The following is a 27,043-nucleotide window of genomic DNA, read 5'->3' on the forward strand; positions in this document are numbered from 1 at the left end:
CTTTACAACTTGTAGATTGATCGGTTCATTAAAAAAAATGTGTACAGTAATTGTGTAGTAAGACGCTCAGTGGTGGTGACGTTTAAATCATGCGACCACAATGCGGTCCATCTGTGTTTGTCTGTTCAACTGTGAAGATTATCTCACTGAACAGAACGTTTAAGTATCATAAACTTGTGTTTGACACACCTTATTTTCGGCAATAAACCAAAATCCAATTCCAAAATCACACAGGCTTTTTGTCGAGGGGAACCAAGGTGAAGGTAACTTCCGTGTTGGCCTACGAAAAACATGTCATTGCTACACCGCTCTATTGATGAGGCAATAATATGAATACAGAACTATTTATGAATAAGCGAGGAACGAAAAAAAAGGTCCTCTGAACACAGTTTGAAGCTAGAAAGGTGGCAGGGTCCGCCACATGTAACAAAGTAAAACTAGGAAACTGTTGTCCTTTAAGGTCAGTTTGTATGTTCAGTTTATTCAGTCATGAAAACAAAGAGTTTGTTTCAGGTGTAAAATTTCAGTCAATGAAGATCTTTCTCTTGTGCACCTTTAATCTAATAAACAAAAAATACTAGTTGGAGCTGAAGACGAGACTGAACTCACATTTACACATTTTACATTACAGCAGAGGAGATGTGGGCTCAAACTCTCAGTCTGAACACAAATCTAACCAACAATTCATATATTGTTCTGAACAAATTAATCCACTGTAATCTGTGACTCCATGAATGCAGCCCCAGTGTTGTAAATGTAGGGTTTACCTTTAGGTGAAGGCGGAGTTGATGTTTCTGACGTGCGGTGACACAGAGCCCACCTCTTCCTGTCGGTGTCAGAAAGGCAACTTCACCATATTTAGCTGGCTCGCCGAAGCCCCGCAGAGTTGATCTGTCAACCAGACTGAAAACCCCCGACACTTATCGGCGGACGCTGCCCGGCGTTGACAGCTGTTTTTAATCACCGGGACACGACTTACAGGGGAGGACGTCGTCGGGACATGGTGCTGGAGGAACGGGGCCGTGTCGGCGGCTGTTTTTAACGCGATAAAAGTAGCCGTTCGTCTTGTCAGAATCCAAACTGTCCATCCGCCGAGCTAGCGGGCTAGCTAATTATCGCAGCTACCTCCGACGCTCGCCGTGTCGCGGAGACGAATTTATGTCGTCTCTGTTCGTGCCCAGCTGTCGGTAGGGATTCGTTTGGACTCGCTGACCCCGCTGTGATGATATCCTGACAGCTCCTCTCATCCGTGCCTGCCACTTTCCCGAGCCTGGCTAGCGAGCTAACGTGGCTAACTAGCGGGTTTTTCACTGCCACAGGGTCGCGTACAGCAACCAGTAGCCTTCGCCGTGGCAGCGGACTCCGATTGGATACGTTGACCGTGTGCGAAGCGGCGGTGTGCGGAGGGGGGTGGACGCCGGAGACCCCCGGCCGGCGAGACGACCGTACCGAAGGGCCCCTATCTGACAGCCCGCAGAGAGAAGAGGGATAGAGGGAGAGAAGGAGAGAGGGGAGAACCAGCAGACATCCACGGGACTTGACCGTTCAGCGCTGCAGAGGCGGTGCACCGCTGAAGGAGACACCGGATTGAACGGAGGAAGAGTCCCACACGTTTTTTGACAACTGTGATCCGGGAAGTGAACCGGGCAGGGACCTCATGAATGGAAATCGGAACTACAGGTAAATCAATCCGGTCATGTCTCTTTGCTAAGTTGTCGTCTGGTTTACATTACATGTGTCGGTGGAAGTTACATTCCCTCGGGGGGGATGAGAGAGGGGGATGATGGCTGGATGTGACATCCCTGAGTGGAGCTTGATGGCGTTAGACTGTAACCAGGGAGTCTTTTATTTTTTGCCATAACATGAGTCACAGTTGATGTACTCCCCCCTTCATATGAGACCGGCTTCTTTTGGAATGAGAAGCAACATATTTGTCTGTCGTGATCGTTCATTGTCCAAGTGCATTGAGGACAAAGACTGTCTCGAACTCGTTATCCAGGTGTGTGGGCTGTATTGAGCAGGTGTTGAGGTCAAGTCTGGTATTCCCCTGCATTACCAGGAAGACTCCCACCATACTTACTCGTTGTATTAGTGTTGTTGGGGCAAAATGACATGTGCTGAGGTCAAACCTTGCCCGGATTGTCACTTGAGATCTTGTAAAAGTCGTTATACTCCTTTGTCTTTGGGTCACCCGCTGACCCCAGACTGACCTTAACACATTTAGCAGTAGCCTCTGTCACAACATACAGTCTGAGGTTTAACCAGTTTTGCCCTGATCGATGCTACGTGCATGAAACCTTAAACCTATTCTGTTTTCTAATCTCAGAATCAGCGATGTACATCTAATCTCAGAATCAGCGATGTACAGTATTATTTAGGTAATAACATGAACGTGAAAAGTGATGAAAGTCCTCCTCTATATTTAGCAGATGATCTTTAACGTACCGTAGGACTTATTTTCTTGGAGGTTTACATGAGAAGAACAATGTCACTCTCATATCTGTCATCATGTAGTGTTAGAGATGACATTCAAACACAGAATCAGACATTTGAAATATTAATGAGATAATGGTACGAACTCATAAATATTTATTTTCTCCATGACTGAATAAACACGTCGTTTTCAGAGGAAAATAATGTCCCTAGGACGCTGTTTGGAGCTAGAAAAGGTGGCAGGGTCCGCCACATATAAGCATGGTTAAACAGCATAAACTGTGTTGTCCTTTTGTAAGGTCAGTTTGCTTATTCAGTTTACTCAGTCATGAAAACTAAGAGAGTCTGTTTTGATTTAGTTTGTTAAGGCATAACAAAGCAGTCAATGAAGATCTCTCTCTTCTGATTAACTTTTCTTCCCCCCCAAACTACATAGTGAGCCTTTTTTAATATAAAGAAACAAAAGCTCTTTAAAAAATTAGTCAGAACAGAAAATGAGTTGCAACTACGAGGGGATTTGGACCTGAAATCTCAGTCTTAACACTAATGTGACCGATAATTTGAGACCTATGACCTGTAAAATTTTCGCTTACATATTTGTTTATCCAACTACACAGTATAAGTATAAAATAACAAACACTGAAAGCCTTGTTACTGATCTACACCAGTGACCTCATGTAACCTTTTACAACGCTGTCCAGTCAACCTCAGCCAACAAAACTGCTTCTTTCTTGGTCATAGTGGCAGTTAAACAGTCCGGACCACCCGGCTTTGTCTCAGCTGTAACGGAAGCTATCCACTTATGTGACCATAAACTGAATGCCAGGTACTCTTGATCAGCCAGCGACACATGATACAACGCTTGGTTCTTAACCCCCCCCCCCCCCCCCCCCCCCCCCCAAGAGGAGATCCCTCTCTGCTTCCTGCTGTCTCATTAGACTCTCTGCTACTCTCAGATGGGTTACTTCCCAACGTCTGTAGCATAAGGGAACACAAGGTATTTTCCCAGTGACCCAGCGTGCCAAACAGACTGCAGCAGCTATGTGTTGCAGTTGGGGCAGATGTGTGAATTAAGATTACAGTATCCTCTGAATGGAATTTGGTGTGTTCTCACATGCAAAATGCAGTTTTCGTCAAGAGGAAGCACCAGATTTGGTCTTCCAAATTGGAAAAAAGCTGTTTTGTTAAACTCTTAATGTTGACTTAGCCTTGTTGGCTTACTCCCCAACACTCTGGCTGCAACTGTGCATCAATATTATGCGATTAGGTTCAACCAGATATAATCATTTTTACTCTTATAGCTACACAGGACTCCAGACTTCCTTTTTCACACTGGATGCATTCAAACGTTTTAATTCAGGTGCACCAGCGCGTAATTCATTATACATTTATATTTGATTTCTTGACACATTATATAAACTATTGTAAACTGGTATGAAGGTGCAGATAAATGTTTTTCCTCTTTTCAATCATGGCGCACAATATGATAACCTGTTTTAAAAAAAAAAAAAAGTTTTGATGTTTAAAGAAACCTGGCATACTCAACAATCAACCTCAATTTCACCTCATGTTGTTGGGGAATCAAAAGCTAACTCACATGTCCATCGTTATAGCCTATGTCTCATGTCTGAAATGTCTGTATCCTTTATAAACTATGGTATGGTCTAGTCATGGGTATCCGTTCCATCCTGCGTCCAGGCGCTGTCTCACTCCCTCTTCTTTTGAGTAGCTCGTGTTGTCTGCTTCCACCACTCAACACTCAATCTCCTTAATCAGCATTGACCATGAAAAACAGACCTTGGGACTCACTATGAGTGTATTGGTGTTTGCTTGCAGCAAAATCCTCCACAGCCAGCTGAGAGCACATCAAATGCAATTTCATGCAGAATATACTTCTGGCCAGCCTTCCATTGAGTGTTGATGCTTTCACAGTGAAATATATTAAATCATTAATATAGTCAGTCAGAGGCAGGTTCTATCTATATTTCTGTGTCATGACCATGTAGGTCACTGCAGGGACTTGATATTTTGTTTGTTTGTTTGTTCACGATCACATATTCCTAATCAATATAGGCCAACCACTGAATCCAAAGCTTGGGTGAATGATTAGAAGGGACCAACAGTGCAGGGAGCGGGTATAGGAACGGACTCACTCTTCTCCCTGGTAGTAGTCTAAGCAGCAGCATGTGGAATGGAAACCAGGGCTCTGGAGAGCTTAGCACCAGGCATAAAATGAGTGCAAGGCTTTTGAGCCCTCAGCAAATCAAATCTATTTTGATGTGCTAACCCTGAGGTATGCCCACAAACTGTCCATCACTCGAGGATGTGAAGGTACAAAGTTGCAAACACAAACTAGTCAGAAATGTCAAATACATTGACTTAATCTTGTTTACCTCCAAAGTAAAACATAACCTTGAATGGAGAAGTACATATTTTCTCACATATTTTGTTACTTCTGGGTAGAGTGAGACCGACAGAATCCCCCTGTTTCCAGTCTGCTGATGTGCAGTGTTGTGAAAAAGAATTTCCTCCCCTGGGACAATTAAGTCTAACTAACAAACTCACTAACATTAAGCTAAAATGAGCTAAATTAAGACAGGATAAACCAAGCTAAGATGGGCTAAACTAAGTTAACCATCTGCTGGTTGAATTTTCCTATTTATCCTACAACCATGAGACTGGTGTCTATCATGTCATCTAACTCTTGGCAAGAAAGAAAAGATCCAAAATGCTGAACATTTCTTTAGTTTAATGGCCTTATCACAGTGCCAGTGGTGCACACTAGGGCTCCAACTAATGATACTTTGATTATCGATTCATCTGCATATTATTTGAATGACTGATTAATCATTTGCCCAGACAAAGGTCAAAAGGTTCTTCATTTTATGTCACAAATGACAAAGAAAAGCATCAAATCTGTTTATTTCAGATGCTGGAACCAGGAAGCGTTCAGCATGTTTGCTTAATTTTCTTTTGGGTGATTAAGCGATTATTCAACTAATGATTTCAGCTCTGTACACATTAACTCACTTTACATATTGAGGGATGCAGCTTCCTGGAAGACAGTGAGATGGCACATAGAGAACAGCAGGGGGTCTTCCCCTACCCTCCACCTGCCACACTACACTGTGTAACCAGGTGGGATTTGAGTTGGCTGGAGATGACTCATCTCTTCACCGGGGGTCTCTTTGGGGTGTTTTTTTTTTTTTGACAACATCAGAAATGAGCTTACTTCCTGTACTGTGGCTTGTCCTGTTGACGTCTTTCTCACGTTCATCAGCCAGTGTCTCTCTTTTATACCCCCTTCTTTCTCACACTCCCGAGTTTCCCGCTCTTTTTTTGATTCACAGACAACACCCAACCCCCTTTCCTTGGTTACTGCCTCTATTTCCCTCTCTGTGCCTCAGTGGGAAACTCTGCCTTCCCTGTCAGTCACCTTGTAGGTTTGTCCTCTGTGGATTTTGTGCAGACAGTGGGGTCGGCTTTGAGGGGAAGGCTTAGTACTTGATTTGCAGTCGCTCCCCATAGTACTCAGTTCATTCAAGAAGCCTGCTGACAATAGACAACCCCCATCTGCAACTCCAGCCACCCATATGGCTAACCATTGGCATATTGTTGCAGGTTTCTATGGAGAATGCAGTTTGCCGTTGCTCTGTAGGCCCATTGTATTTGAGAGATTTACCCAATTGCTGTAATTTTACTGAAGAGAGAAAAAAAAAAACAGTTCTGAGTTTTCATGTGGGATACTTTATTCTATGCCATGAAATAAATCTAACCAGTGTTTGGCAATAATATTCAATCAGTCAAAAAACTAGAATCTACAGGGAGCTGCTGTGATAATACTCGAGTCTCAGTGTGTGATCTTTGTAGGTATTCGGCTTCTTTTTTATGAACATTCAATTACCGCTGTCAATGATATTCACTATTGTAAGTCGAACAACAAAGATAGTGTTCCTTCAAGTATTTTTAATTATATATATTTCTGAATAATTAGAGCATTCCTGTCTCCTGGCTTTATTTGGAATGTAGCAGGTTGTCTTTTATTACCATCCTTATTTCTTTTGATGTTGAGCCTGCACGCTTGCTTGTTGTATTATCACAAAATGTGACTTTTGCTATGACGATATTTTCAGATGGCTTGACTAATCATGCTTCATTTCATCTTTTAAGTTTTGATATACATTTCAGTGCCAGAATTGAGCCTGGGCAGGTGCTGCTTGATGTAAAATCTCCACTGATGTATCACCATTCCTGTTTTTTTTATTTTTTTTATTTCTGACCTACATTTACCTGCTCCTTAAATAGGATGAGAAAGTGTTGTTTCAGCTCAGCGCTTCAGTGAAGTTTTTACCCAGTACATTTGCCATCTTGAAGCACAGTCTGTATTGTGAACCCTGATGCTCTGTTCCTCATGTTTGCAAGGAAGTCTTGATCATGTGTTGTTGGAGTGGACTGAAAGAAAACCGCTGGCTGACACATGCTGCTGTCAGAGTCTGGGGTAGACGGCAAACTCCTGCGAGTGGGCCGGGTTCGACAGAGTGGAAAGTCGAGGGATGGAGTGTGTGTGTGTGTGTGGAGTGTGAGGGGGAGGAGGAGGAGGAAGGGGAGGAGGAGGAGGGAGGAGGAGGAAGGCTGGAGGTTGTGATGTGTCACAGAGATTAGAAGCTGGAGCAGCCAGACCACACTCCTTTTCTACCTCCGCCTCCTCCTCCTCCTGCTTCTCCCCTTCCTGAGATCTGTTTTTTGGGGAACTGCGAGGGGCTCATTTTAGGGGGGAGGTTATGGACAGGAAGAGAGGGAATTGGAAGGGGAAGTCGGTGCGTTTTGTTTGGGGGGGCTCACTGGAGAACAGAAGTTTGTCTGTTTATTAGTGGCAGAGGGAGATGGCAAATATCTCTTCATTATTCCAAACAGTCTTGAAATGAGGAGCGTTAAGATGGTTAAATAGCAGCTACATTTCCTCACATTTAAAATGAACAATCAGTTATTCTCCCACACATGAATTAAAGTTAGAATTGTTTGTGGTTTGATTAAAATATTTCTCAGCTGATTGTAATTAAAAATCTCGCCTTGTTTTTTTTAATGTTTAGTTTCGACATCAACAAACAAAATCCAGAGGGAAAGTCTCCCTTTTATCCATCTCCCGATACATTATTCAGACATCGTAATTGGCTGTCTCTTTGCCAAATATCAAGTGCACTTTACCACTCGGTGAGCTCACTACTTGATATTGTCAATACCATGAAACTTTAACCGAAAAAAAGAAGTTTCTTCAGTGCTTCTGTGAAGTTTAAAGTCTGCGTCAGTCTGTCTCTGGCTTTTGTTCCTCGCCTCTATTCAGGTTGTAGAGCCTTTTGTCTATGCCTAGGCTATTATGAACAAAACCCAACATGTCGTAGTTAACTTGGATAGATGAGCTGAAAGATTTAAAAATTCAGACTATTTAGGGACAATTTCTTATGTGGGATATAGTCCAAATGAAGCTTTAAGCAGACAGAGACTAGGACTGTTGAATTAATCGCCATTCAATCAGTTTGAGTAATTTTTTAGGGAAAAAAAAAAGAAATCTAGTTATTGAATATCTTTGGGTTGTCGATAAAACAACACATTTTGATGTTATTGCAGGCTTTAAGAAACAGTGGAATTTTTTTTAATTATTGGGACATTATATGGATAACTAATCGATCTGATGAAGAAATTATCGACAAATTAATCGTCAGTAAAGGTAATCATAATTTGCAGCCCTAATATTGTCTTGGAAAGACAGTTGCACACACACATTTCACACACACAATCTCTTAAATGTGGTTAACAAACACTTGCGAGAAAGATATGTGATGGAGGCAGGACATTTTTTATAGTTTAACACTAAATTTGTCTAAAATGACATGAGCGCACTAAAACTGTAAACTTTACAGATAGTTAGATAATTACAACATATCCCAACTATCTTTTTCTCCATTATAATCTATACAAAGAAGAGTTTTGATATCAGTGTTTTCACTTATATACCAATGACGATATATCTGTGATCGGCCAATAGTGGCCAATAATAACGGACAGATGAGCCTCTGTAAAAATAAATCGCTACATAATTAATTCATAAATAAATAAATTCCTCATTTCCACTTTTGCAAGTAAGATGTTCTGGTTAAGATGTTGACATGACATTTGCAGTAATCTGAGGATCACCTTGTTTTGATACTTATTAATTTATTAGAGTGCATGTAAACTCTGAGTGACAGAGCAGCCATCCTGCCCAAGTCAACATTAAAAGTCAACAACTCCTGGCCCCCGTCCACTGTTCCACTCGGGCCCGACTAGCAGGACTTGAGGACAGAAGGTTCCATTTAACCTGCTGAGTAGAATCTGCTGGTCGGTCTGACAGAGCGAGTACTTTGTCTGAGTGAATATATATGTGTGTGTGTGTGTGTGTGTGTGTGTGTGTGTGTGTGTGTGTGTGTGTGTGTGTGTGTGTGTGTGTGTGTGTGTGTGTGTGTGTGTGTGTGTGTGTGTGTGTGTGTGTGTATCCATCCATCAGCTACCTGTGTCAGTAAGACTGTTCGGCCTTCCATAATGCCACTGAGTCATAACTGGCTTCTCACTACAGTCGATTCCTCACCACGTCCAAATCCCTCCATCAACTCCAGTCCTGCTCGCTCAAGATATTTCTGTCACGTTCCTTACTTCGCTCTCTTCATTCTCACACATGCACTCAATCACGGTGCCTCAGGTTCGCCCTGAGGGGGGATTTCAGCATGTTTGCGTGTTGTTGTGACTGACCAGGCCCTCGTCAGCCTGACGGCGCGCGGCTGCCTGCTGGTATTTATCCGTGGCAGAGAGTTGCATTGACTCCCATGGGTGCAGATGCAGCACTCTCGAGGTTGATGAGGTGAACAGTTAGGAGGAGTCCGACTGTGTGTGACGTGCATCAGTCCTTCCTTGCCAGCTATCAGTCTTTCTGTGCGTGTGTGTTTCTAGGTTCTGCCTGCTGTGACTGACGCCATTGTGCCTCGCCACTGAGCACTCGCCCTGTTCCCACAGCTCAGGCCTCTCAGGATTAGAAACACAACAGCTGTATTGTGTGTGTGTGTGTGTGTGGCTGTGTGTGTGTGGCTGTGTGTGTGTGGCTGTGTGGGCCTGTATATGTGTGGACATGTGCACTCGTTAGCAGCGTGTACATTTGCAGGGATGTGGCTGAGGGGGTTAACAGGGACTGTATGTCAGCCGAGCTTCTCAATATCCAGTTATTCTGGCCCGCAGCCGGCTGTGTACAGTGTGACTGTGTTGTGTTGGAAAGCAGCAGAGTGGAACGAGTTCACATTTCCTCCTCAGATACTTCTGAAAAATATTCATGCACTAAGGAAGACATCACAGTTATTGGTGTAATTTAGTACTTATTTGATCTATTTATTCCATGTGCACTGTTGCAGTGATGCCTCACTTGCTGAACGGTATTGCTCAGCTTTGGTTGGAATTAATTGACTAAATTCAACCCTTGTGTTCGCCTCCAAGACCGCCAGTGTAACTTATTTAATTATACTGGCTACGCATACCACAGATTTGCGTGTGAATTATTAAGGGGTGCACTGAATATTTAGAAGCTTCAAAGCTTCATTCATAACGTTGACATTTTCATTTCTAAGTCAACATTGTAATTCTGTACAACTCTTTTTTGTTGCACAGTTGCAGACAAGGTTGCGCTAAAATGTTGTGCTTCAGTCCATATTTGTTGGCGTGTTGCCTTTTTAAAAACATCATTGTCGTTACGGTAAAAAAACAAACTATTTGCTCTCCCGCTTACCACATGCAAATGAAAGTGCATACCTGTATTAACGAGGTGGTCTGACAGCAGTCTTACAGTGTCATAAATTACATTTATAAAACCACAGTAACAGGAAATCTATTACGGCCCTCGCACTATAATAGTAAATTACCTAAATCATTACTAGAGCTGCAACAATTTGTCATTTATTTGATTCGTAGTTCAAAGAAATTTAAGTGGAAACTATTTTGAGTATTAATTAATCATTTTGGACATCTTTCAATAGTGATTTTTCACATGTTTTTGTGATTAAACAATGTATCTTTGAATCTGTGAAAGTAATTGGAAGATTATTCAATAATGAGAAACAGTTAGTTGCAGCTCTAGTCTTTACAAAAATGATATTCTGTATCTGCACTTGCTCGGCCCTCAGTGCTCTTTTTTTTTAAATCCGATGAATCATTTCATTCAAAGTAAGGTTTTCTTTTTCAAGGGCAATGACGGCATAAAGTAAGACATCAGATATTCAAAGCTTCTTTCAAGGAAGTCTGTAGAAATTTTAAGTGTAAAAATTTTTTTTTACATTTAGTGCAGCCCTTGAATTATCTGAATCTATGTGGCCTTGAAAGAATAAGACTTTTAAACTACTTTTAAATAGTTTTAAATTCACGGTTATGCCAGAGCTGCATGTGGATCAAATTGCAGAAATACAGAAAAATGCTGATAATAAATGATAATATGTATCAGACTGCATTTCAATGGCACCATAAAAGCATGTCCACCCTTTATTACTATGTTATACATGTTTTGGAGCTTTGCTCACACTGTAAAAGGCGCCAGAGCCAGCAGACTTGTGTTAAAACTGATTCGCCAACAAGAAGTGGAGGAATATGTCCAAAAGGAGGGTTGCCAGCTTAACCGCACAAGCGACACACACAAAATCAGCAAACTGAAGCTGTGTATTCAGCAAAAAATTGGCAAAAATATGTGGAGCATATTGGGCATGCTGTTGGACAGCGGGAACGTGGATTATGTTGTAGGAGTAGTTTGAGAAGTTTCTATGAATGTTTTGTTGCTGTAATGCTGCCATGAAACTATGTTACTATTGGAGTTCAGTGTATGTGACATAAATTCAAACTGACGACAGAAGCTGTCCTATGAGAGGGGAAAATACAAACGTTTACGAGCCACCTCTCGAGCCCGAAGGGTTTAAGCATATAAAAGCGCAGATTTTTAGTTGGCATATCCCTTTATTATGGTTATCTGCTTTATTTGAAACTACTGTATTTGGCCAAGAAATAGATAAACAATTCTAGATATTAAACGAGGAAAATGACTTTAATGCAAGTTAACATGAATTACTTCACATGTGATTGTGCATCCCTCATATTAAGTGATTGTCCATTGTAGATGCAAAACCCATACTGCTTTTAGGCTCAAGTTCTATGTTTAGTAACAGTTTATTTTCAGCTGCTGTGAATGAAAGAAATTGCTGTTGCTATTGCATATCTTCATAACAGCAGCTTGTGTAATGATAAGCCAGCACCAGACTTGGGTTATAGAATGAATGACTTGCTGCACAATAAACGGTAGCAAGGAAGCTTAAGCTACTTGTTCAGCAGGAGTCAATAAGCCCAAGGCTCGAGTGGCAATTTCCATCCACAATGTGACTCGGGATTGTCGCACGTTCACTAGAACACACTAATGGAGTTAATTTTAATCATGGTCGAGGAGGGTTTGCCCTCCTCAGTCGTTTTTCACCGTCTGAATGTACAGGCTCAGGAAATGAGAATCATACTGATAGACAAGGGGGGGGATTACATCTACTCTCTTCTGTTTGTTAAAGCATGTCCTTCCTGTAATTATCTGAAAGTGCGCACACACACACACACACACACACACACACACACACACACACACACACACACACACACACACACACACACACACACACACACTCAGTGCGGCATATTTCAACAAGTGGAGGTTTCCATGAATCCTTACACTCACTGTACACGGATCCCATAAGCCTTTTGATGTGTCTATGCAGATTTGTGGTCGAGTTTTCACTATTTGTCACACTCAAATAAAACACGTCACCTTCCAACAGCAGAGTTCATTGCATCCCTGATGCGTTCCTCATCAGTATTCTGCATTTAGTCTTACAGGATTTGGGTGTTCCTGTAAACTCATGCAAGCATCTTCATGTGTTAGGGGTTGTTCAGCTTCCCAAACACACCTACCAACAACCAGGCAGTTGGCAGCTATCAGACAGACCTGCCTAAATGTGTTAAAGCTTGAGACTGAAGTACTCTGCTTTCCCCGTAACAGTTAAACCTCCCTCTCTGACCCCCTTGTGCCTTTGGACAAACACACTTGTTATGTCTGATTTCGGAGCAAACAGTTTCCAAGAAGTGCAGATAACAGGGAGGTGTCCGATGTGTTGCCAAATTATCAGGATCGGGTTGGCTGTTCAGAAAATCCTTCAAAAACACATGGCTGGTTGATTTTCAACTTCACAGCATGTTGCCTGCCATGCGCGCGATGTTGTAAGGTCCCATCTGTGTTCACAGCGAGCAGTCATCACCATAGACGATTGCTGAAGCCAAAGCGAATTTTCTTAAGCTCCAGGCTGCTCTGATGGCCATTATACTATATGCTGGTTTAATTAAGAAAATCAAACTGTACTACATGAAAGAAGAACTCCTCAAATATTTTTCCCCCCCACACTAAAGTTTTTTTTCCCCACAAGAAAAGTCAAGTTTTAGACTATTTTAACCTTTTTACATTTCTGGCACATCCCATGGAGAGACGTTTGCCCTTGAAGAAATATCAAAGCTTCTTTGCATGCAGAGAGAACCTAAATAAGCCACCGTCTCAATGTCTTAAAGCATTTCTGCGAGCGACAGAATCACCCAGAGGTCTGTCATAATCGCAGGAAGCCAAAGAATGCTGCAGAGGCAGGCCAGCCAAATATCATGGCGATGGGGCCAATGTTTTGATGAGTCCCACACAAGTTGTTTGTTTTGATGCCCGTTTGCATCTTGTCAGATTGCCACCAGCCAAACACAAATCAGGACAGCGGGTGGTGGGTTAGTGTGTGTGAGCAGGCACTCTTGGCCGCGGAAATTGCGCTGTGTCAGGAATAATTTGTTTGTGCGACTTAAGAATTTATAGCAGTTTGTCAGTGTGCGTGTGTGCGTCTGCTTTTGAAAAGAACCACTGTGTGTGTGTGTGTGTGTGTGTGTGTGGTCCTGTGTTTATGTGAAATGCCAAACGTATTAACTCTTTGTTTAATATGGGAAATATAAACCCATTCTATCAGGATGTCTGTGCAAAAACGACACCACAAGTTACTGTACGTCTTGTGTGTGGGTTTTATACTGAAACCAAACCAACTGGCTGCGTGTGTTTGCGTGCGTGCAAGTGGGTGTAACGCAAGAACTTAAGTGTGTGTGATGTGTTTTTTTTTTTGTTTGCGTAAAGTTTTATTTTCTCTCTTGCTGTGACACCCTGTCATTCTTACCATAGTTCATCCACTACTGAATCGAGAAGCTTGGACTCAAGGATGCTTCGCTGTGTGTTCCTCTGTCCGCGGTGGCTCTGTGACTCATGCTGAATGGGAGCCAGTTGCCAGAGGCAGATGAAAGCCGGAAAACACCAACCCTGCCCACTCTCTAATCCTGCCACTCCCTGCTAACCTCCTCTTACTTGCCAGGACCATCACAGGACAGAAAAAAAAGTTCTCTGGATAAGGGAAACCCTGATTTCAAAAGCGATCCAGGCCCTCCAAAAAAGAAAATATCAGGAGACGAGGAAGGAGATATTAAAAAGTCTTTATTGTTTGGGCTAAATCATTAAAAGGGCAATAATTAAAACATGTTTTGACCATCAGGGCTTCGTAAGGGAAATCCTCTTGAAATTTGTATCAAGGGCTTCTTCAGTGAATTCTCTCCGGAAATTGTCTGAATGAGAGCATTTTTCAATCTGTGCTAGACAAAGCTTGTTTCTGTAGCCTTAATGGTGATTTACCAGAATATCTGTCTTCGCTCTTTTTCTCACTTACCTCAAGTTCCACCGAGGGCCCCCAAGGGAATTACCATAACAAAAGTTTGTGTGCGCATAGATTTGTGTGAGGGGGACAGCCGTGGCACGATTTCCAGACTTTTCCTCTCGTTTTCATCATTTGATCCCAGCGGGGCTATTTCAAACACGAGGCCCACAACCTCTCAGTCAACTCACTCCGTTAGCCTCAATCTACAGCCCACCAGAGGAGAAACAGAAAATGAGAGCGGGGTAGAAGGTGCATACTTCCAAAGGCTGACTGTAAACAAACATGTTGTCTGCCGCTACCTCACAGAAGGTTTCTGTTCTGGTGTTGGGAGGTTTTTTATGAACTTCCCCTCAACAGGGCCCTCAACTCCAACTTCACCCACACATGTGCACCTATGAGTCAAATCGGTGATGAATCACACTTTGCTATGACTCGCGTTTATCAGTGACACATTTGGGACAGTTTTTTTTTTTTTTGGTAGCGAGTGCTGTTGAGACACAATGAGACAGTTGAATAAAAGTGAAAAAATGCCATGGGACGGAGGGGGATAAATAAAGTAACACTTGCCAGACAAATGACTGAGTCTCATCTGAGTTTTCGTGTAAAAACAAAAGCAACATTTAGGATGGCATCGTAATTGTAATCGAAACGTCGCACTGGCACAGGAAATCCATTTGTTTTGTCATGTGTGATGTGAAGGGCAAGCCTCAGCAGAGCCAAAAACATCCCTGACACGAGTTGTGGCACATTAAGTTGAGCAGAACAGAACTCGCTGTTTCTGGATCAAAGTGACTCATGTCTGAGACATCTCATGGTCTTTTGCGTGTGAGCATGTACAGTGGGCCACTTTTCAGAAGAAAAGTGGACACAGTAAGTAGATTGCTAGATGCATGCTCACACACAATGTTGTCCTGTATGGGTCAATTCAAAGAGCATTTAACACATTTAGCAAATTATTTTGTTAAGAGCTGTGGAGATATTTAATTAATGTTTTGCCGTTGAATTAATTATGATTATTTTTTAAGAAAAAAAACATTGTTTTCGTCATCATCAGCATTCATCAATCGCCTGTCATCTTGGAGGGAAACTACAGTTGTATTGAAGAGTTCTAGTGACCAAATTACATTATTCAGCGCTTTCCTATTTACGTCTGGCAAGGAGGTTTTTCCCCCTCCGTTTGTTGCTTGGTTGATTTGTTCGTCAGTAGGATTACACAAAAAATACTGATCAGATTTCCACTGTTGGGTCTTGGTGGAGGAATGCGCTGTTTGCCATTCAAGTTTTAAATGTGGCAGTGATTATGTTTGTGGCATTATTTGAAAGGCAGAACTGCAGTGGAACGTCATCACGAGCATTTGTTTTACACCATGAATTTACTTCTTCACTCAGGTGCTGCACATATTGGTCCGTGCACCTTAGTCATGCGTGTGTGTACTGTTTGTTTTCATTATTTGTGTTGGTCCATGTGTAACACCCGTGTGCAGTTGTTTGCTTTAGAGCTGGTGCCCCACGACACACATTTTTTTTTTCTTTTTTCTGATGGGCGTCTTGTTCATATTGAAAGTGGTTTAATTCCCCTGATACATCTGTTATGATCTCTGTACTTTTCTCAGATCATATTTAAAGTTGTTGTTTCATAGAAGTATGACTGCGTGTTTTCATTGAGGGTTTTAGTGGGGGTGTGTGTGTGTTTGTGTTTGCATGTGTGTTGTATAATATTTAACACGTTGAATTGAGATGTGTTTATTTTTGGTGGTTCCCCTACACAGCACCTTATCTTGACATTTGGAGATCACTGTTTTTTCCACCCTCAGGCACTTGTTGCTTTGTTGTCTAACAACCTACTGACAGAGTTGAAAGGGTAGAATAGAAAGTAGCTTTTTTAATAAGCTGGAATCATTCACTTCTAACTTTTTAATAATGTCAATGTTTGTTCTTTTGTCAAGAGAGGCCAACAATGAATGTTTTTTTATGTTTATGTGTTTTAATAATAAACAAATATACATCTTGTGTTGGCAAGGATAGTTAGTTGGATATCCTTGCCAAGGATAGTTGAATATTAAAATGTTTTGACAAAAATATCTACTTAGACAGGATATCATCACAAATTACTCATTTTTGAACTGTAAAATTCAACAGAAATGAAATTATAAGTAATAAACACGAGCGTGTAAGGTAACATACGTTAAATATACAGTCTAATGGAGAACATACAGTATCTGTGATAAGCAAATCTCTTCGAGTGTCTGTGTGCACATCATGTTTAAATGAAAATGGCCTGAATCTGATCTACGCTACATGTTATCTTTAACATTTATCTTCCCCTCCTTGTTGTTCTCTCAGGAGCCGTTGGGGCCCAGTCCCTATTCGCCATGCCTCGGCGGCCTGGCTATGGCACGATGGGGAAGCCCATCAAGCTGCTGGCCAACTGCTTCCAGGTGGAGATCCCCAAGATGGATGTCTACCTCTACGAGGTGGACATCAAGCCTGACAAGTGCCCACGGCGAGTCAACAGGTAGGCTGGACCCACTGAATAGTTTTATAACTTCTCATATATTACATTTATAAATGGGCATTCAGCTGATGCCTAATATGGAGCATCTTGCAGTGAGCGAGTATACAGAGTTATAGACTCTTGCTGAAGGAGAAATGGGTTGAATTTAATGATTTGTTTGCCGATAACTGTTGATTTAACAGTTTTCGAATGTATTCTGAACCTCAGTTTGTGTGTGTGTTATGCAGGGAGGTGGTTGACTCGATGGTGCAGCACTTTAAGGTGACAATCTTTGGGGATCGCAGGCCAGTCTATGATGGAAAGAGGAGCCTCTACACAGCCAACCCACTGCCTGTGGCACCCGCAGGGGTGAGCTGGAAAAAGACAAATACACACAATCCTAACAACCTCTCACTGAATGCATTCGCCTTGATCTCATCATTGCTGTCCTGACTCTTCCCCCCCCCCACCCCCCCTTCTCAGGTGGACCTGGATGTCACTCTACCAGGTGAGGGAGGGAAAGATCGCCCCTTTAAAGTTTCCATCAAGTTTGTGTCTCTGGTCAGCTGGCACATGCTCCACGAGGTGCTGACTGGCCGCAGCATGCCTGAGCCCCTAGAGCTGGATAAACCCATCAGCACCAACCCTGTGCACGCAGTGGATGTGGTGCTGCGACACCTGCCCTCCATGAAGTAAGCTCCAAAGAGTTACAGGCCACTGTGTTCGCACTTTTCATACGAGCTGGGGGTCAAAAGGTAGATAGTTAATTGTTGTTATTATATAATTGAGAGATGATTTTACAGAATCATAAGGTAGCAGCCTTATTTATCCTTTCCTCATCTTCAGTCAGCAAATAAAGCCTGAAAGATAAAGAACACATGACCCCTGTGATCCTCATGTAAATACTATATGTTTGTTTTGTCACAGCGGCACCATTATCAGCACTCTGATCCCAACGGAAATCAAACGCAGCTTATATGGGCTCTCTTGACCTCATACCATCTTCCACTGGCTATCACTTTCTTAAGCCTCGGCAAGAACCCAGTCGGACACAATATCACCACAACTTTAATGAAACTGTCTGTCAAAGCATTATTAAAAAGTGGTGATATAGGCACCTTTCATTTAGCTCTGTTCGCAGCCAGCAAGGGAGTGATAGTGCGGTGGCATCGTGACACAATGTCAGTCGAGGATTCGCCAAGAAAAATGTATCCTATGTGTAATTATTAATGTGTCGCCTGAGCAGAGTAATAAGAGGACGCTGGGGCCCGGCGGTGTCACCACCTTCTCATTTCACCGATGTAGTTTCAGGCCATATTGAAGAGCAGCTGAATGTGACACTGTATAAACACATTTTGACCTACGTTCTCAATGCAGGATGTGTCAACTAATCTTACATTTCCTGTCATCTTGTGTGCCCCGTGTTCTCCTCCTTCTCACCTTGCCCCTTTTTTCACCACCTTTGACTGTTTTTACCGCCACGTTATCTTTCCTGCCTGCAGCCACTTTGCTTTATTCTCATAATTGCTGCTTTTTTTCCCCATCCAGGTACACTCCGGTGGGTCGATCCTTCTTCTCGGCTCCAGAGGGCTATGACCATCCTCTGGGAGGTGGGAGGGAGGTTTGGTTCGGCTTCCATCAATCTGTGCGCCCAGCCATGTGGAAAATGATGCTTAACATTGATGGTGAGAGCCAGATTCTACCTTGTATTTATTTGGCTGTGCTGGTACCTCGGGGCTTCAATATGGCCTCAGTGTAGATACAAAAGCTGTTGTTTGCTCATGTTTGCTAATGCAGCTGTCCATGTTTAAAGAAAAATAAATAAAAAAGACTCAAACATTTGCAAGATTCACTATGTTTTCGCAGAGAAAAACACACACAGAGAAATTGTTCGTCTGTTCCTCTTTCCCAGCCTGGGAAATGAGATTTTAATAATTAAAAAGATAGATTAGACGGAGATGGAGGCTCCATGATACATGCTATTTTTAGAGATTTGTGCATGATCAATTTGCCTTCAGTGATGTTATGTTTGAGGAAATTTAATAGCTTTATTTAACATAAATCTAACTCGTCTAGCTGTCACACTGATGAGAAAGCTGCTTAATCGTCTGGCAGACCTGATTCAGCTCCAATCGAGGCTTTTCATCCTTGTGGTGCTTTTTTATGGGCTTCAGGGGAGAGATAGATTTGCTTTTTGATTTTAGTCCTTAAAAAACCCAACTTGAAGCTCTTCTTCCATTGCTTGTAAAGGCTGTTGAATGAGTTAAGCTTTACATGTGTGATGGCAGCACTCCCACCCTGACATCACGCATTATTGAGTTGTCGACCAATTTGTCAGAATAGAGCCAAATCGGCTGGCCGAGAACCAGTTTTTCAGAAAACGAATGAAACGGTTCAAGATGCAGTTCGGTATTTGGCTTCTGCTCTTTGTCAGCCGAAAAAAAGTCTGTTTGTTGACCTGGAATAGTGAGCTACGATTTCAGTCTGTTATTATTTGTGCAAAATAATAGGCGGAAAGTGTGGTGGAGAATGTGTTTGGCCATATGCACACCGCAGGAGGTTGTTGGAAACCCAAAGAAACTGGGAGGAAGGTGGCTTCTTGGCTGGATGGGAACTGACTAGTCGGTTGCTGTGGAGACAGAGGGCAACTTGTGTGTGCCTGCATGTGTGTGTGCCTGCATGAGTGAGACTGGTGGGTGTTGCTGGGGTCAGGAGGGTAGCTGTGTGGAGCATTTCCGTGAGACGGCTTTTGTTTTGCTCCGAGTGCTTGAAGCCTCTGTCTGTATTTGAACCTCTCCCTCTCCACTCTCTCATTCTCTCTTTGTCCCATTTTCCCGCCTTCTCATCCTTGGAAATCAATTGGCCGGCTCAAGTCTCTTGTCTGCCCTCCAACAACAAACTAGAACTCCCAAGTGCTTTCTATCTTCCGTATGGCATTGTGTGTAGGCAAAGCCAACTGTTGAGCCTGTTTGAATACATGTTTGTATTCAACAGCTTATTTGAGAACTGCTTTGGTATTGTGTGTTTAGAAAGGCATATATCGGATAATTATAACGGCAGAGAAATGAGGGCATTCAATTTTGCATTTGCATGAGTGAGTCACACACTCTTCCAAAAACACTGCCATTACATCACAATGCGTGGGGAGAACAATCAAAAGTGATGTCACTTCCTTTTCCAAGGTGATCCAGAGGTGTAAGAAAGTCAAATTCATTCTTCTGATTTCTTGTTAGTCATCACTCAAGGAGATGCGTCCTACGCAACAGCTGAGCCAGATTATTCTTAAATCCTCAACACAACGCTCTCTTCATCTCTCCGTGTCCATTTTGCTTTGTGTTGTGTCTTACCTGTTCTTGTTTTTTCTCTGATGTCTTGCTTTCTTCTGCGTCACCTGTCATATTTTAAATGTCTCAGACCTTCCACTTATTGAGAAAATATATCTGTCAGAATAAAGGGAACTGTGCTTCATGAATTGCACTTCCTGTGTTTAATGAGTGACCACGAAATGATTGAGCATGGTAATCTGATTACACAAACATGGTGTGACAAAGCCTCTACAAGAGCTCTATAATGGCTACATTGCTCTGTCAAGAACACCTATTCCACCCGTGTTAAAGTTTAGCTGGTATTCATGCTTTTCCTTTGTTAGCTGCGTGTCACATTGTTATGTGAAATGTTTAAAGTAGGTACCTTTCTGAACATACATCTTCTGAACACGTTGTGAGGACAGTCTTTGATTTCTCTGCACACTGCCAGACAACGTGTCCATGAACCTAAAATGTCAGACAGAATTTTTATTCTTTTCAGGCAGACTCAAAGTGCACACCATCCAATTTAAAGTTATGTAACTGCACTCAGTGGATAAAAAAACAAGTTATTAGCGTTTAGTGAAGTGTTATAGTAAATTGTTGCCGTTTTTTTGGTTTTGCCTCAAATGTCTCTTGTCTTTGTTTCATCTTGCAGTGTCTGCCACTGCCTTCTACAAGGCCCAGCCAGTAATCCAGTTCATGTGTGAAGTGCTGGACATCCACAACATAGACGAGCAGCCTCGCCCTCTCACAGACTCACACCGGGTCAAATTCACCAAAGAAATCAAAGGTAAATATGGGGATTTAAAGTGTGCCTGCATGTGAGATGGAGAGCTCAATCAGATGAATGCAAGTGCATTACGTGCGTGGGCTCGAGAGAGAGAGAGTCTGAGCAGGAACAGACAGCACTCATGTCGCAGCCATTCACACACAGACACATGCTCAGTGCTACTCCAACACTTTATGTTATTCACCAGGTTTGAAGGTGGAGGTGACGCACTGTGGAACCATGCGGAGGAAGTACCGTGTCTGCAATGTGACCCGTCGGCCTGCCAGCCATCAAACGTGAGTCAGCCTCGTGGCGGGCGAAGGAACAGGGCGGAGTGTGTGGATGGGACGGGGGCGGGGAACGTGGACCGCAGAGGATGCGATCACCAATTCAGTGCCAAACAAACCAGATAATGGCTGACTCATCTGGCAACCATGCAGCCAATATTAGTCATCCGTTAGTGAAGAAGCCGCGGTGTGCGGCTGCTGATTATTTGTGTTTGTGATCCAGAGTTGAAAACCCTCCTGTGTGTTGTCCTTTATACGTGGCATTTATATCAACATATGGCCTTCAAAATGTGCTACCTAGCAACATTATGTGAGAATGAGAGCTGTGACGATTAATCAGTTCATGACTAGTTTTCAGCTATTAAATTATTTGCTAGAAATTCAGATTTTTTTTGTCATTTTTAGTGAAGAAAATACGCATTTCTAAGATTCAAGTTTCTTCAATGTGAATTTTGTCTTGTCTCTGCAACAGCAATAAATTGAATATCTTTTTGACATTTGAGGACATCATCTTTGGCTTTGGGAAACACTGTTTGACATTCTTCTAATTTTTCTGTAATTTTATAGACAAAACAATCAGAAAATTATACAAAAAAAAAGTTAGAATACTAAGGGTAAAGGAATCTGATTTATTTCAGTTGTGGTTATGAAGATTGCTGCACACGTCATATCTACAGCATGCATTAATAACACTAAAGCGTAATTAATGCACGCTGTAGCTCTGATTTCATACGTGGTGACTGGCTAACATTCAGTTTAATCAGTCTAATTTAATTGTCCTCATTTGCAGTCTAGTTTCTGACATCCCTCTATCTCTGCAGGTTCCCTCTACAGTTGGAAAACGGTCAGACTGTAGAGCGTACTGTAGCCCAGTACTTCAGGGAGAAGTACAACCTGCAGCTTAAGTACCCACATTTGCCCTGTCTACAGGTGGGCCAGGAGCAAAAGCACACCTATCTGCCACTGGAGGTGAGACAAAAGAACAAGTTGCCTTTTCTCTGTTCTTTTTGAGTTTCAATTTAAACACAACTCCGAGGTATGAAATCTGCAGTATCTCATCCACTGGGCAGCTCTCATGTGTGCCTGTGTATCAGCTGTACAAATAAGAAGCAGAGCAGCTGCAGAATGTCTAAAACATTTTTTTTGCTGGTTAAAAAATGATTAAAAAAAAATCATTTTTGAAAAAAATAATTCAAGCTTTTGCCCTTCTGGTCTTCTTGCAGGTGTGTAACATTGTAGCTGGTCAACGATGCATCAAGAAGCTGACAGATAATCAGACCTCCACTATGATCAAAGCCACAGCTCGCTCTGCACCCGACAGGCAGGAGGAGATCAGCAGGCTGGTGAGTTAAAAGTTAATGATTTAAGTCAGCAGTCGAGACTCTGAGTTGACTTGCGTTTTGTCAGTCGAATCACACAGGAGCAGTTGCACGCTGTAAACTTTACAAACAGAGTCTCAAAATGACCACAAACCACTAAACTAACTGTGATGATGTCAGGGAAGTTGGCTGAACCACTTTTGAACCAGGCAGCTGTACAACCTCCTCTTCTGTCGTCCACTGGATTGACTTGGCTGACAGCTCCGTCCACAGACCGGCAAGAGTGACGCATCATGGTGCGCTGAGATTTTATAACTGACCGGAGAGCAGGACAAACACATCATTACTCCGTCGGACTAAGTGGAAATATGACAATATGACAAAGAAATAACATGTATTACCTCAAATTTCAAATATTCATGTTGAACAGCCAAATCCGACTTGACTGACAAAAATGCAGAGTGAGGTACAGCCTACAGTGAACAAAAAGTACTTGTGCATAATATACTCACCAATTTTTCTACTAAAATGTGTGTACAGGGCCCTGCGCAACGTCACTTCATTTTAGGTTTAGGTTAAAATGTGAATGGTTGAAATGATGATGGCTAAATTCAGTGACAAAATATATGACTTGTAGCATTTTAGACTTCTACAGGTACAGAGAATGATTATGTCGAATATTTCAGCCGACATCCGTTTATGCTGATTTCAACGTGTGACATTTGGATAGCCATTCAATTGGAGACCCAACAGCTTTATGAAATGCCCTCGTTGCTAAGCTTGTCAACACTCTGTTGCCATGCTGCTTGTCTTGATATTAAATTGCTTGTTTTGTAATCACCTCTCCCAGATTCTCATTTTATATTGTTAACGGAGGCATGTCTGCATGCTAGTCCATTGCATTTGGGCTACCCAGGGTCATCAAAATGCCAGTCATAATGGCTTTAATGTGTGTGTGTGAGGCTGCTACTATGTCTGCAGCACATTGTTTATGGAAAGATTGACAGACTGTGCTCTCCCTCTGGCCACTATCAGATTAGCAAGGCACATTTAGTACCCATGGTTGCCTTATTAAACCGCGTCTCTCTATCTTTTCACCCAGGAGCAAAATGACTGGACTTGCTTACAGGAAATCATTGTAGACATCACTGTGGTGGCGTTTTCATTAAGACGCACGGTTGCTTGAAACTGACGGAACAGTGTGGGTGGAAAAGCAGAGGTTGAGAGACAGAAAAGGACAGAACAAGCAGATAAGCGGCTTCTGTCAGAACTACATAATGACTTCTCTAATGAATTTGGATATCATGCCAGCTGGACGGATCATGGACCGTGTGCTTGCAGTAATTTTGGATTTCTTGGCATGTCACCATTTGTCTTATCTACCGACATCATCTCAAATAAAATTCATATCTAGACATATGCCAGTATGTACAGAGGCAGTGCCTCAACAATCATAGACATACGGTCTGTCTAAAACAATGCTGTCATGAACACCAGGAAGAGAGGCAAGCATTACAATCGCTGCACTGTGGTTCCTTCAGACAAATCTGCGCTGTCTACCGACCTGCTGATTTTGCTTTCTACTGTACAACATCTGAGAAATAACTGTCTAAATCACAACAGCTCAGTGATGAAAGTCAACTTCTATATTTAGCAGATGCTCTTAAAGTTACAGTTGGACGTTTTTGGGGAAATATGCTTTTCTTTTTTTGAGATTTAGATGAGAAGAACAATGTCATGCTCATATCTGTCCATTAAAGGGGCACTATGTAGTTTTGGAGAAGTATTTCTAACTATCATATTAATGAGGTAATAATACAAACTGAGAAATATATATTTTTTCATGAAGTCCCTTGAACACTGTTTGAAGCGAGAAAGGTGGCAGGGTCCACCACATATAAACAACGTAAAACAGTAGGAACTGTGTTGTCCTTTAAGGTCAGTTTGTGTATCCAGTCATGAAACGAATAGAGTTTGTTTATTTAATTTGTTTAGGCATAAAAAAGAAAATCAGTCTTGAAGTTTCTTCCCCAAAAGTAAAGGGTGCACCTTTTTTAATATTAAGTTACAGCCTCCAGCTGGTTAGCTTAGCTCTGCTTGGCGTACAGACTGAAGACGGGGAGAAACGGCTAGCCTGACTCTGTCCAAAGGTAATAAAATCTGACTGTCATTAATCGATTAGTGGCCGTTAAGAATTCCACAGATTAAATATGTATTAATCGGCAATCACAGTTGGGCACAAATGCATCACAAAGTACCTTAAATTAAAATACAAGGTCTTTAAGATTCAAGAATGTTATTAAGTTTATCAATCAAGTAACTAGATGTTTACTTTATCTGTTCTTTTAACTTTTAATGCAACCTACACTAATTGAACACAGAGCATAGATCATGTCAGTGGAAAAAGTCGTCCAACATATTTCTTTATCAATTAATGATTAACTGATAATTGATTGTTAAGGCATCCGACTATCGATTAAAGGAACTACTAAAAATTTGCATCCCTAGTCAGCACCTCTAAAGCTCACTTATTAACACACTATATCACATTGGTTTCAACTGACATGTAAAAAAGAGCAATTGTCAAACATTTCCTTGAGCCAAAATGGGCCACAGTGAGTGAGTCGCTAAAGGCAGAACCTGACCATGAGTTGTAACCATTTTTTTCTTCACATCATGCTGTCATTAACTGACCCTGTGTCCCATTTTCCCACCCACCCCTTTCTCCGCAGGTGCGCAGTGCCAACTACGAGGCAGACCCATTTGTGCAGGAATTCCAGTTCAAGGTTCGCGACGAGATGGCCCACGTGACGGGGCGAGTGCTACCCGCCCCCATGCTGCAGTACGGCGGCAGGGTGAGCACAGAGCACTTTATGGTACCCTTCCTTTAAATCACGCCCATTCTCTCTGTTTGTCTGACACGCTCTCCCCTTCCTCAGCCTTTGTTGAACTGTCTCAGAGGGGAACTAACTCACTGGCTTCTGTTTGTACTTCATGGTGTCAGTCTTTGCTCGTGGTTGAGTCTCAGTAGTGCAAACTGTTACTTTCTGAGAGGGACAAATATGTCCCTGTATCTGCAAGAAGGAAAACCCAAATAATAATTGCCAAACACTTTGCCAGCAATATTTATTTTGCCATTTGAAGCGAAGAAGACGTGGATTTAACAGGTTTCCAAGTATTGGATAAAGAAGCAACTTACTGAGACTGAACCACAGCGACAATTAACATCTGTCTGTTGATCCTCTCCGAGGAGACACCTTCACTATTGTACATTTGATGTATTACCAAGAGCTATGACACCATTATGAACATTGTGCTGTTTGTGATACACATACCAAATTGCATCTAACCTAGCTTAGATGCATCACACAACCTTTGTAATAAAATGTAAAGTTCACATCAAAACCACTTGATGATATTTGTCATTCACTTTGAAAGTCAAATGTTCCTCTGGTTGAACTGCATGTTTCCTCTTTTTCAAATTGTGAATTGGTGTACAAAAAATTAGTGTTAATTCATTTTGGTATGGATGAAGAGTGTGTGTGGGTTCTGTGGGTTTTCAGAAAGTAAGTCTGCGTTTGTGTGTACGTACGTGCGTGCGTGCACACTTGTGTTGCTGCCCGCTCAAGCGTGAGTGTGTATGAATAGTATGACTGCGAGTGTTTGCCCACACAATCATGAGTACATGTGGTGAGACTGCAATGTTGTTTCAGAACCGCACGGTAGCCACGCCCAGCCACGGGGTGTGGGACATGAGGGGGAAGCAGTTCCACACCGGGGTGGAGATCAAGATGTGGGCCATCGCCTGCTTCGCCACTCAGAGGCAGTGTCGGGAGGAAATCCTCAAGTATGATTAATTACAAATGTTTTTCCCTCATGGTCCTTCCTTGAGATTCTTTTTTCTTTGTGCTTTTTTTTTTGCCCCCTTAGTATATTTGGAATTGTTTAAAATACCTTTGTTAGACCACCATTTAAATCACTGATCTGTTTTGCCTTTTGTTATTAATTTGTAATGATGTTAGAGATTATTTTATTTGTATAAAACTAGATTGTACCAGAGAAGCGGTGCATATTCATAAAAAATACCGACAACTATATCAGAGGCAGTTAAAAGGATGGTTTAAATCCGTAGTCTTGCCAAAACATTAAAAATTTACTCTACTTTACTTTATGCTGCACTGCAGAGATATTCTGCTAAAATTCTGATGCCTTCTTGAAACAAATCAATGAAACTTTTAAGTGTGATTGTTTGCATTGTAGAATCATTAAAAACATGGTCAAACATATTAATTTGAAATGTAAAATCTCTACTGAAGATAACAGAATAATGTCTGCGTCAGTTTTTTATTGTAGTTGACGCCACCATCCTCCCCTCCTGCATCTTCCTCTTGTAGGGGTTTCACAGACCAGCTGCGTAAGATCTCCAAGGATGCCGGGATGCCCATCCAGGGCCAGCCATGTTTCTGTAAATACGCCCAGGGAGCGGACAGCGTGGAGCCCATGTTCAGACACCTGAAAAATACCTACGCCGGACTGCAGCTCATCATTGTCATTCTGCCGGGAAAGACTCCAGTTTATGGTTAGAAAACTGCTTAAAAATGAATATTGTATCAG

At 42.1% G+C, this 27,043-nt stretch overlaps 1 protein-coding gene across 2 annotated transcripts in view; it reads left to right on the forward strand.

Annotated features, from left to right (window-relative positions):
* The first annotated feature begins 773 nt into the window (after nucleotides 1-773).
* ago3a (argonaute RISC catalytic component 3a) overlaps nucleotides 774-27,043 on the forward strand; it is a 34,640-nt gene continuing 8,370 nt past the window's right edge. Inside the window, exons 1-12 of one of the 2 annotated variants that reach the window (XM_030393773.1) lie at nucleotides 774-1,680; nucleotides 16,596-16,767; nucleotides 16,995-17,115; nucleotides 17,230-17,438; nucleotides 18,295-18,431; nucleotides 20,710-20,844; nucleotides 21,032-21,119; nucleotides 21,932-22,079; nucleotides 22,334-22,453; nucleotides 25,162-25,305; nucleotides 26,143-26,276; nucleotides 26,824-27,008. In XM_030393773.1, the coding sequence (XP_030249633.1) occupies nucleotides 1,662-1,680; nucleotides 16,596-16,767; nucleotides 16,995-17,115; nucleotides 17,230-17,438; nucleotides 18,295-18,431; nucleotides 20,710-20,844; nucleotides 21,032-21,119; nucleotides 21,932-22,079; nucleotides 22,334-22,453; nucleotides 25,162-25,305; nucleotides 26,143-26,276; nucleotides 26,824-27,008 (1,612 nt within the window). In that variant the 5' untranslated portion in view covers nucleotides 774-1,661. The remainder of the gene's footprint in view (nucleotides 1,681-16,595; nucleotides 16,768-16,994; nucleotides 17,116-17,229; nucleotides 17,439-18,294; nucleotides 18,432-20,709; nucleotides 20,845-21,031; nucleotides 21,120-21,931; nucleotides 22,080-22,333; nucleotides 22,454-25,161; nucleotides 25,306-26,142; nucleotides 26,277-26,823; nucleotides 27,009-27,043) is intronic. The other variant, XM_030393774.1, reaches the window with a different exon arrangement.

Source organism: Sparus aurata, chromosome 17 (genome assembly GCF_900880675.1).
Source record: "Sparus aurata chromosome 17, fSpaAur1.1, whole genome shotgun sequence".
NCBI lineage: Eukaryota > Metazoa > Chordata > Actinopteri > Spariformes > Sparidae > Sparus > Sparus aurata.